Source organism: Mastomys coucha, unplaced genomic scaffold (genome assembly GCF_008632895.1).
Source record: "Mastomys coucha isolate ucsf_1 unplaced genomic scaffold, UCSF_Mcou_1 pScaffold14, whole genome shotgun sequence".
Classification (NCBI taxonomy): Eukaryota; Metazoa; Chordata; class Mammalia; order Rodentia; family Muridae; genus Mastomys; species Mastomys coucha.
In genome coordinates this window covers 36,665,114-36,677,604 of record NW_022196896.1, presented here as the reverse complement: position 1 = coordinate 36,677,604, position 12,491 = coordinate 36,665,114, and the positions used below count along the sequence as shown (strand labels likewise).

At 39.2% G+C, this 12,491-nt stretch overlaps 1 protein-coding gene across 3 annotated transcripts in view; it reads right to left on the bottom strand.

Annotated features, from left to right (window-relative positions):
* Pcmtd1 (protein-L-isoaspartate (D-aspartate) O-methyltransferase domain containing 1) overlaps positions 1-12,491 on the bottom strand; it is a 75,634-nt gene that overhangs the window by 32,525 nt on the left and 30,618 nt on the right. For 2 of the 3 annotated variants that reach the window (XM_031366785.1, XM_031366788.1), the window contains exon 2: positions 10,872-11,293. The exons of the other annotated variant lie outside the window; for it this stretch is intronic. In XM_031366785.1, coding sequence (XP_031222645.1) covers positions 10,872-11,178 — 307 coding nt within the window. In that variant the 5' untranslated portion in view covers positions 11,179-11,293. The remainder of the gene's footprint in view (positions 1-10,871; positions 11,294-12,491) is intronic. 3 annotated transcript variants of the gene reach the window in all.

Sequence of the window (12,491 nt, the reverse complement as noted above, 5' to 3'; positions counted from 1 at the left end):
ACACTGTAAAGATGTGGTTTGTACATAAGCTTGCAGAACCACCCATCAATCAAAACCTGACAAACTAGGGCTACGAAGATGGTAAATAGTAAGTGCGTCCCATGCAAGTGTGGGAAATCAATTCTGAATCCCAGAACCCATGTAAATCTAGGCTGCTTAGCTTGTCTGCAACCCCAATGTTCCTACTGCAGACTGAAGGCAGAACAAGAACCCCAGAAGCTCGTAGGCAAACTAGTCTGGCTACGCAGCAATGAACAACAGAGAAATCCTGTCTCAAACAAGGTGTAACGAGGATGACTGATGTCCTCTGACCTTTACAAGCATGCCATGCATGCATGTGCCCCTCCCACCCCATCTCCACACAAAACGTTAAAGCCACACATGGGTCACATGAGACCCTATCACAGGAAAAAAGAAATGGAATTGTTAGAAATGGAATTGTTTAATTTTAGAGCAATATAGAAGTATACCTTTATCACTTAATAATCAAGAAGTCATTAATATTGAAGTAAATTTAAAAGATAAAATATATTAACAAAAGGCAGAATTCATGGACAAGAGAGGCTTTCAGCAGCTAAAAGCATATGCTGCTATTTTAGAGGACCCAGAAAGAGGATAAAAAGGAAAACAAAACAAGAACAAAAACAAAACTATAAACATTTAGATTTTTTTAGGATGCATTATCAAACATATCAAAGACAGTACAAGTTGGCAATGGAAAAAAAGAAACTACTCTACATCAGAAATTATCATGCGCCCTCATCCCCACTTACAGACCAGGTTAGGGATACAAAAACACTAAAACCAATAGAAGTAGTTCTCAGCCATGATGGCACATCAGTAACCTGGAAACTTAGAAGCAGGTCAAATTGGACCTGTTTAAAGCCATCATGCCTGGGTTCTACTGAAGAGAGGTCAAAGGCAATCCCTCTGGGGTGTGGCCTAGTCAGGCTAAAGTAATAACACACAACTAGGATTCTGCTGCATAAATAGACCCTCCTAATTATTATACAAAATCCAATCTGATTTTCTAACACACACAGACACACACACACACACACACACACACACACACACGTCTATGTAACTCTGCCTGATCTGTACTGATTGCGATTTGGGCTAGTCTTGACTTCTCAGCACTCTTTTTGCCTCAGGACAGCATTATAGGCATGTACCACCATGCCCAGTTCAGTCTGAGTGATTCTAACCGTTTTGGACCATTCAAATCCCTGTTCTCATTTGTAAAGTTAACAAATATTAATATAAAAAAGCACTTGGCTAGCCCTAATATTTACCACAAGGGGGAGTGCATGAACTGGTTATTTGGTTTTATGACATTAAATTATACATATTAAAATACTTTTAATATGTACGTATGTAAAATAACAAATTATACACATTACTATTAACTCTAGTTATTTAAGATAAAACTTTAAGAAGTGTAAGTAAACTTGTAGACTGATAGGTAAAAAATGAATTATAGATAGTAAAATGTATCAAAACATAAAGAGCCAGGTTTAGTGAAAAATGAATTTAATCACAGCAGCTGGGAGGTGAAAGCAAGAGGATCAGGAGTTCAAGATCACTTTGGGCTACACATGTAAACTCAAGGTCAGCCCAAGCTACATGGGCTATATCCCCATCAATAAAACCAAACATGGATAGGTGTGTGTGATTCTCAGAGTTCCTCACATTCTAACTGATTAAAGGCAACTGCTGTCCAACTTTTCCTAAGTCTTGCCATGTAATAGTTTAGTGATTCTGAAAATGAGAAATTTCTCTCTTTTCTAGGTTTGGCAAAGTCTCATGAAAAAGTCCTAGATTTTGCCAGTAACATCTTATAAAGTACCTGACACTTCTATGTAGATAACTTCTAGTTCCTCTTCACTTCATTTTAGCTACTTACTTGAGTTCTTGAGATAGTGCCTTTTGAGTTTTTGTTGTTATTTGCTTGAGGTGGGGTCTCACTCTAGTTCTGGCTGGCTTTAAACTCTTGAATTATGCTATGTAATTAAGGATTTTCTTAAAGTCATGATTCTCCAGCTTCTACCTCACACAAATTTACATAGCTACAGATCTTGATCCAACAAAATTAATTTCCCCAGAATTCATTTTCATTGGCTTTTCCCCACTTTTTGAGTCAGGGTCTTACTCTATAGCTCAGGCTGGCCTTTAACTTCAAACTTCTTGTTCTGTACTGGGATTACTACAATGCCCGCCTCACTTTTACTACAGGCATCCAGGTCCAGAAATGACTAACTCGAGCTGAAATATGAATTTGTTGAGCAGAATGAAGAAGAGCTAGTAGAAGTGCTACGACTATTAGGTATTTTCAGTAGCTGGTATAAGGTCTAATGCAAATACTTCATAGAAATATGGTAAAGGAAAGAAATTACAAATTTATACCAAAACTACTATAAGGGAATAAGTAAATCTTGCAAATAAATATACTACATTCAAAACTAATTTAACAGAAAAATCTTCAGACTAGATTATATATTCACTTTCTATCTGTAAGACGATCTTTCTTCTTGCTTCAGGCCTACTTTCATCCCTATTAAACATCCATCCATCACATACTATTTTTTTTTTTAAAAAAAAATCAAGGTGTCCTCAGGGTTTTACATTACTGTGAAAGTGGGATTGTCATTGGATTAAATGCTATTTCAAAGTATGCCTTTTGATATGTTGAGGGTTTGAACCCTAGAAATGAGTTTATTGCCTTCTCCACAGCAGAAGACTAAAGAGGCTAATATTCATGTCTTTACCTTGCATAGATTAGAAAAAAACTGCACTTTCACCAAGAAAGGAAACATGGGATGAAGAGAATATAATGAAATTTTTGTATTGTATAGAAAAGAACTGAGGAAAGGATTGAAGACAGGGTAATTTCCTATGTATTCTGAAGAAATAGGATGTGACACATTTGTAAAGATGAAGACTGTGAGCACTCTCGAAAGTCCATGTCTAGACATGGGTAGGTTAACCCTGAAGTTCTAGAAATCATGGATTCTGTAATGATACTGAAACCAAAACAAAACAAGAGAGATCCATTCTTCACTATAGGCTAAAGGCAAAAGGTTGTTGTTGCTGCTGTTCTTTAAGCGAACAAGGCATTTACAAACAACAATAAAAGGATCTGGAAATTAGACACCCAAGGAGAGGGGAGTCCTATGAAACACTGACTTCAGGATACACACAGCACTTGTAGATGCCTACACAAGACCTATGTATGACTGCTCCCTTCAACATTATGTCATTGATGCAGGAAAGAGATGTGCTCCTAATCCCTACTGTGTTCACACACTTAACTTTGTCTGAAACAGACAGAGAGGGAAGACTAATGAGAAGGGCTCAGCAAGAGCAGAAGAGAGGGTAGTGAGGGGGTGAATATGATCAATGTGATCACAATAGCATGAAACACTCTCATGCACACACACCCGCACGCACGCAAGCACACACATGCACGCATACACACACGTACACATGCACACACGCGCGCGCACACACACAAGCACGCGTGCACACACGCACGCACGCATGCGCACACACACATGCACACGTGCACACACACACGCCCACACGCACGCACACGCGTATAAACATACACACACACGCACACACACATAATTTTCCTAGACTGGACTAGGCTGACTGTCAGAAGACAGACTCGAAACAGAATGTGAAGACCAGTTCCAGAAAAAACAAAACCTTCCCTGCAAACCAAGCATGGCTGTGAATTACAATTAACTCCTGCCACTACTTGATGCACTTAACATTCAACAGGACCTAAGTAAGATTGTACCACAAGGAGAGAAACAAGTGTACAACTGTGAGCTTTATATTACAAGACTGGTTCATGAATTCTCTCACATATAGGGGAACATGCGAAATGACAGCAATTTTCTGAAAGTATTCTATTCTTCTAGTAGTTATGTTCTATACAGTCGAGTGTGTGTGTGTGTGTATACGTTTATGTGTATGTGTATGTGTGTACATGCACAAAAGTAAGAGAGACAGAGACTGAGAGAAAGAAAAAAAATACAAAGAAACAGAGGGAGAAGGAGAGGGAGAGGATATAATCTTACAATCTAAAAACTCATCCTGGTAGAACTTACTTAACTTTACTAGCTAAAATGAGCTCAGAACACTTGTCTACGATAGCACCAGGGACTGGTGTCATATTTATGCATATTCAAGCTCCACTCACAGGCCTCCGTGCAATGTAGTGTCTTGCTCAACACAAGCAAGAGGAGAGAGTTTACACTTCTGCCAGGATCACACACAAGTGACTCAACATCTCTGCTCCTCTGCACCAGATCTGCAAATGACACCAAAAGCACTTTCAAATGGGTCACAAAAGCACTGCACTCATGGAGGAGTCACAGTGCTGCACTCATAGGGGCTACAAACGCTCTACACTCATCATAACAGCACTGCACTCACAGGGGGTCACGAGAGTACTGCACTCATGGGGCTACAAACGTGCTCTACTCAGTGTCACAAAAGGCCTGCACTCATGGAGGATACAAAAGTAGTGCACTCATGGTGGGTGGGGGTCACAAAAGCACTGCACTCATGAGGCTTTCAACTAAATCTGACAAAACGCAAAGAGGACCATTTGCTATATAGATGGTCCAGGCTGGAAAGATAATAATACCAAGGACAGCCAGGTAGTTCAGGATCAAAGAAACACTGTGCTTCCTCACATAGGAGGCTCTTACATCCTAATCACTATATCCTGAGCATCTCGATGGGAGAATAAAGGCTCCAAAAGCAGGAAAGGAGTCCATGACGCAGGGAAAAGAAAGCCTTAAGAAGGGAGCCAAGGGCTGGAGAGACGGCTCAGCAGTTAAGAGCACTGACTGCTCTTCCAGAGGTCCTGAGTTCAATTCCCAGCAACCACATGGTGGCTCACAACCATCTGTAATGGGATCCTATGCCTTCTTCTGGTGTGTCTGAAGACAGCTACAATGTACTTATATAAATAAAATAAACCTTAAAAAAGGGGGGGCAAGAAGAAAAGAGAATAAGAGATGCTAAAGTAGGAACGACAAAGCAGACAGCAAATGGCACATTGGGGAAAAGAAAAGGCAGGAGCTTGAGCGGAAATCAATCAGTAGGAAGAAAGTAGATAGGAAAATGGCAGAAAGGAGCCTGTTACTTTGTAAACTAATTTTTAAAATTAAAAAAAAAAAGAACCATGCTAATAACACAGTACAGGATGTTGGGATAGAAAGCAGGATGCACAGATGACTATATAGGACTAAACAGTGCAGTGTACACAACATGGCGCTTTGACAGCTTAAAGGTGAGAAAAATAAGAGAAAACATTCTCAAGAGAGATTTCTTCACAACCATAACCAAGTTACTTCTCAAGAATACTCTCCATAATTACTAAAAAGACAGAAATCTTTTCTTAAAACACAGGATAGAGGATCAAGACCAAAACCAATGTCTAATGTAGAAAACAAAATTTCCCCTTAGCATGAAACATGACATCTGCACAATGTGTTTGATCTCACCAGGAACAAAGAGCTGGGGCAAGACCACTTTAAAGGAGTCCTTGTAGGAAAACATCTAATAAAATAAAAAGGGGTGGGAGGAACAGGACGTTGTTTTAGTTTTGAGTTTTTTTATTTTATTTTTTTTCTTATTTTATTTTATTTTTATTTTTTGGAGAGGAACCTGGGAAAGGAGATATTGTAAATAAGAAAACATCTAATAAAAAAAAGAATCCCTGTGTAACAACAAACAAACAAACAAACAAAAAACGAAGTCCTTTTAGAACCTGAAGAAACATTATAAAATTCTAAGCTAATAAATGCTTATAAAACCATAAATAAACAAAAAACAATAATAACAACATACAATGAATAGGTAAAACACATTGCCCAGACAGTGTACCAAAGCTATACAAATAACCACCTGGTACTGAACAGATGCTCAATCATTAATTATGGAAGTGCCAAACTGAACTCCAATGCAATGACGAAAACTCACATTCACTTAGATGGCTTCTAAAAGATAAGCAGGCTCAGATTCTTAGAAGCGAGGTGTAGCCCAGAGTGAATATTTACTTAATGGAGACCTAAGTTTGATCTCAAGCAGCAGAGATGGAAACACACAGGCCACTGACAGAGATACCAAGTGTCGGCAAAGATGCTGACAAACCAAAACCTCATACAATACTGGCAGGAATGTAAAACACTGAGGCCACATTTTAAGTATGGTAATTTCTCTAAAAAGGAAAATAAAATTTAAGTTCTGTATAACAATTCCAGTTCTAAGACCTACTCAGGAGAAAGAAATTGTCCGCACAAGACTTTCTATAGGAGTCTCATGGCAAAATTCCCATATAGCCAAAAACATTAGTTCAAACATACATCAATTGTGAACTGATTGAAAAAAAAGTGATGACATTTATTTCTCAAATCATAGAATCCACATAGAGTGACAGTTGTAAAGCTACAGCTGGGTGGCAGAAACCAGATATAAAAGATCACTATGTGATCTCATTGCTATTAAAGGTCCAGAAAGGCAATCTACAGAAGCAACTGGCTGCCAAGGCTATAGTGGGATCCAAGAGTGGACGCTATTGAATATTGCCTAATAGAGGTATTTAAAGATTAGACTGTGACAGTTTGCACTATGCTACCATTAAAAAACTCACTGAGTCAAAGACTTAAAAATGGGTAAATTTGAGGCTGGAGAGACAGCTCCTGTAATAGTATTGGCTGCTCTTCTACTCAATTCCCAGTACCCACATGGCAACTCACAACCTTTTCTAATTCCAGTTTGAGGGGATCCAATGCCTTCTTCTGGCCTCAAAAGCACCAGGCCCACACACAATTCACTGACATTCATACAAGCAAAATACTTATACACAGAGAATAAATATAAAAAGAAAAATAGTGAAATTACCAGTATATAAACCACACCTGATTCAAACAAGAGGAAGTGAGAGAACGCATACACACATACAAATGCGGAGGGGGGAAATGTGCGAACATTCTCTGAGGGTAAAGGCAATGTAAGCATTCTAAATAAGGACCATTTCATTTATCGTCCTGCAATAAGAGGCACGAAGAGCATACAAGATGACAGCACACACTTAGCCAGCCAGCAGCCCCACAGTACAAGCTGCCAGGGAGGTCCCTGCCTGTGGCTTAGCTTCACCTCTCTGTGTACATGCTGTAGAGAACACCACAGTGGCAGCATTCTCGGCACTGGAACGATTCTGGGACTCTCCTCAGTCACTTCTAAGAACGAGAGAATTAGTCAAGAGACTAGGAAAATTATTTAAGTTGGATAAATATATGTATGTATTACTGCTCTTACTAGAGCTATAGTTTCTATATCACAGGTTCTATTGGGAAAATCGGAATAAATCCCCAAGCCAATTAATTAACTATTAATGAGGAACCATCCTCACTTGAATCAGCAGCTACAAGAATGACAGTAATGGTAATGGTTTGGTATTTAGTTCACCGTTTAAAGGTAAAAGATTTGGGAAGCGTCTTTTTTTTCTTCTCTTCAACTTAAAATTACACAGGAACAAAGACAGTGTTGAGAGCCCCTTGTCAAGCATACCTTAACTTTCTGAAGAAAATTCTAACTGCCCCTCTCTGAACAAGAATCTCTAATTATCACCTATCCTCTATACTCATTTCTGAGTGAGACAAGAATTCCCCAGGAATATCGTATCTCTTTTTTTTTGGGGGGGGGAGGGGGTTCGAAACAGGGTTTCTCTGTATAGCCCTGGCTGTCCTGGAACTCACTCTGTAGACCAGGCTGGCCTAGAACTCAGAAATCCACCTCCCTCTGCCTCACAAGTGCTGGGATTAAAGGTGTGAGCCACCTATGCCTGGCGCATCTTATCTCTTAACTACAAACCAGAGATGCCCTACGCTTCCAGCTTCTGCCTGGATCCCTATACAAGACTATAGTAAGCACATGTTGAGGAAAGGGCTTCTGTAAATGTGGTCACTGAGTAAGGAAGAACCACACCTGACTGACAAGCTCAGAGAATTCTAGGCTTTGTGTAAGCAGTCCTCCAGATCCAAGTGACTTTTTCACTTGTCCTACCTCTAATTTAACACATGGAACACAAATCAATATAAGACAGTATAGTGTGGGAATAAGGTTTCTATAGTGTGGGAATAAGGCTTCTAGAGCAACTTAATAAATTAACACTAGGCTGGAGAGATGGGTCAAAGGTTAGGAATACTGACTGCTTTTCCAGAGGTTCTGAGTTCAATTCCCAGCAACCACATGGTGATTCACAACTCTGTGTCTGAAGACAGTGACAGTGTACTCATATAAAATAAACCTTTAAAAAGATAAAATAAATTAAAACTTACCTATGACCACTGTTTCACAGATGCTCTTTCTATCTTACTTGTTACATTTAAAAATAACTAGAGTTCTAATAAAGAGTAATAACTGTGGTGATTTGAATAGGTATGGACCCCATGTGTTTGAATGTTTGGCCCAAAGAAAGTGGCACTTATTAGGAGGTATGGCTTTGGAGTAGGGGTGGCTTTGTTGGAGAAAGTGTGTCACTGTGGGGGCAGGCTTTGAGATCTCCTATACTCAAGCTCAGCTCAGTGTGGAACACAGTCCTATAGTGACAATTTTGGAATTTTGTTTTCTTTTAAAAAACACAGAAATATCATAAGAGTATGTTTCATTTTGATCCCAAATATGGGATATGGAGACTGTCCACAGCAACCAACTATAATTTACCTCCTGCTCTAGCAGGGGCATGATTTCCCAGCTGCAGATAATTTCTGAGATTGTGTGATGGTTGGAATTCTGGAGCCTTTTCAGGGGTTATGTAAATGCTAGGACCCCAAAAGGCAGGGTGGATTGTTTTGGTTGTTGTTGGTCACAGTTTGGTTAAGTAGTTGTGCACCAAGAAAAAACAAGATATCCTGATGGCAAAGTTCAAACTTGCCCCCAAGAAACTTGATGCCCCTAATCAGCAGAGTAGTCTGATGATAATGTCACCCCCTTTTTGACCCATGACTTTATTCAGGAATTTCTTTCCTCTATTCCCTCTATCTATTCTTCTCTCCTATCTAGTGATAGGGGATAAGACAGGGGGGATAAGGTAGAAGAAAAAAGAACCCATGAAATTGCCAAAGACCAGTTACACAGTCCCCTTCTGTTGCCTGCCGATCAATATGTAGAACTCTTGGCTCCTCCAGCTCCAAGTCTGCCGGCGCACAGCCATGCTTTCTACCATGATGCTAATGTCCTGAACCCCTGAAACTGTAGCCCAGCCCTAATTAAATTTTTTTCCTTTATAAAAGTTGCTTTGGTCAGGGTGTCTCTTTATAGCAATGGAAACCCTAACTAAGACAGAGTTGGAACTAGGTACCTAGGTATTGCTGTGATAAACCTGACCATTCTTTTGTTTGGAGGAATGTGGATTTGGGACATTGGATAAAGAAAGCAACAGAATGCCTTAAGTGGGTCTTAATGGGCATCCTAGTAAAAGTATGGAAAACAGTGTTGCTGAGGGTGATTTGAACTGTGGGGGCCTGGTACAAGAGGTTTCACAGAATAGTTTTAGTATGTTGCCTAGAGATCATTTGTATGATATTGAGGTGAAGAAATATGGCTGCTTCTTTGCCCTTATCCAAAGAGTGCCTGAAGCCAAGGTAAAAAGATTTATATTGGTTGCACTGACAAAGAAATCTCAAAACAGCCTAGGATAGACTCTATCCTGCAGTTCACTCTTAAGAGGGTTTTGATCAAATGTAGGAAGCTGGCAGAGGAAAACTTCAAAATGTATGGTACAAGAATTAAAGGGGCACCAGAAAGTAGAATAGAACTAAATCCTGTGTTCAAAGAGATAAACAGATTAAGATATTAAATGGAATTAAGGGACTGGTGACCTCAGGGCAAGATCCCATAAAGCTAAGCTGCCATCTTGTAAAAAGGATATTCCCCTGTAACTGTATGAGCGATAGTTATATCATGATAGGTGTTATAACCTGGTTATTGTTAATGCTTTTGTGATCATACAAGGTATAATTATATCATAAGGTGTTATTTTGGCCTGATTATTGTTTTCATTTGGACATAAGGAGATATTATGTGTCATATGCAATACTAGCAGTCCCCCCCTAAGCTCTTCAAAGGCAAAAATCTTGGTCCCTTTTGATCCCTGCTCTGTTCCACACCAGAAGCAATGCCCAGTACAACAGACTCAAAATATGCTGCAATACACTTTGCCCTAGTCCCTTGCTGTCTTAAGACTAGCACAACTCCCTTTCCACTTTAAATGGGACACTGGTAAGAAACAATCAAAACCATGTATCAGTGGACAGAACACTTTATGTACTCCTAAGCTTCTTGCCTGCCAGCTGCTTTTTTTTGGGGGGGGGGGAGGGTAGTGTATGTTTACTGGGGGGGCAGGGTATGTGCAGGGTTATGTATCCCAGGCTGGCCTCAAACACACTTTGTAGTTAGTATGTTACTAAGGATGACTTTGGTTTCTAAGTCAACTACCACTGTGATGATACATGAAGTATTAGGTCAAACCCAGGCTTTATACATGCTAGGTAAGAACCCTAACTGAACTACAGACCCAGCCCCAGTTGTTTGACTTTAAGTATTGAGATACTGCTATATATATACTGTAACTAGACAGAACAGTGCAAGAGCTGACCAACCATCAGAGTCACGGCTACGAAAGAGGAGATTACTACAACCGTGTTCCCACACCTAAGCAAACACTATGCTGCTTTAAACAGAAACATTCAGACACACTAGACATAGTTACAAATATGCTGTAGGTCAAGAAGAGCCATGCAAACTCAGCTCACTTTATAAAGAGAAATTTACAAAAATAAAATTACCTAAAATTAAGCCCACCATTGTACTTAAATATCCGGTTCCACTTCCCAGGTTAAGAAAAGATAATCCTGGTTGAAGTTTCAAAGCTTCCATAACTTCAGAATAAATGCAAGGTGCTGACAAGTGTATGTTCCCGTGCTTCCAGGCTAAGTCTTTGTACGCATTGTCTCTGTAGCCTTCCAGATAGTAATCTCCGCGGTCAATGGCTCTGAAGGCTTGCTCTACGCTTTCAGTTCGGATGTACTGAGCTTCTTTAAGGTTATCAATTAAGTCATCATTATCTTCCCCAGCACTCACAGCTCCTCCCATGACAGTATTCAAATCAAATCATAAGTTAAAATGTAATGAATTAGTAGAAATGGCTTCCAATAATGTGTGCTTTTTCTTTTTAATATTGAACTTGATTTCCAAAAATAAATTAAACCTGGAAAAGAGTAAAAATAAACAAGTTTAAATTAATGTATATTATAATATTTCCCAAGAATACATTCTGTTTCAGCCACAGTGTTAAATGACTTAAATATACTACTTACTTAATTCTTGTAACAATGAAAGTTAGAAAACTGGGGCTAAGAATTTAAGTTAATTACTACTGGTCCTATATGATGATCATGAGTCACATATCCAGAGATTAACTGACCTTAAATACACGCAACTTAAAATTCAGTTAGTCAACTTCATCAAATTTCATATGCTTAACAGCTACCTCTGGTAGCTGGCCACATCAGACCGTGCCAGTCTAGAGAGTGAGACTGTCTTAACTTAGTACCAGCTCTTTTGGATTCAAAAAGCATGCTCTGAATTATTTAGCCACATTTAAAGTAAGTAATCCTGGTTTAATGACTTAAAATTCCTGATTATAGGAGCTAGCAATTTTACATAGTATATGTTTTACATATTTAATATGTATATTGCCTAAACAATAATATAAATGCAAAAGCAAAATGAGAGAGGCTTGAGTACACAGCATTCCTGTAATTCCAGCACTAAGAAGGCAAAGGCAGGAGGTTCCTGAGCTCAAGGCCAACCTGTGCTCTCACATTTAAAAGGCCAAATCTGTGGTTTAATACATGCACATGCACAAACACGATGATTGTTTTGTTTGGTAAATTTTGTTATAATAAATAATGAGAATACAAGCTTCATTAACAAGTTTGATACTTTAGCAATGGAACAACACACACACAAAATAAAACCTAACAAAACTCCTGAAATGCTCATTTGCATCTGGCATATCTAGATGCTTGGAATATAAAGGTTTCCAGAATGAGACTGTGGAAGTTAATACCAGATTAACATCTCTTCATTGCGTTAAAAGCATAGTCTCTGTGGAAGAGTGATACAAATTCATTGTGTGTGTGTGTGTGTGTGTGTGTGTGTGCACGTGCACACACGTGAGTGCAATTAGGGGAGACAGATGTGTATAATTAGGGGAGACAGATGTAAGGTATGGACCATCATCTCTGTATAAATAAGTCTGAATAAATGACAGCTAAATGCACTTCAACATAAGAACTTCAACATAAGAGAGAACAATGGGGACACCAGGTAAGGTGACCCTGTGGACACATAAGCAGGGGGCTACATTACCGAGGTTGGCTGGTATCACATTTTTAGGGACA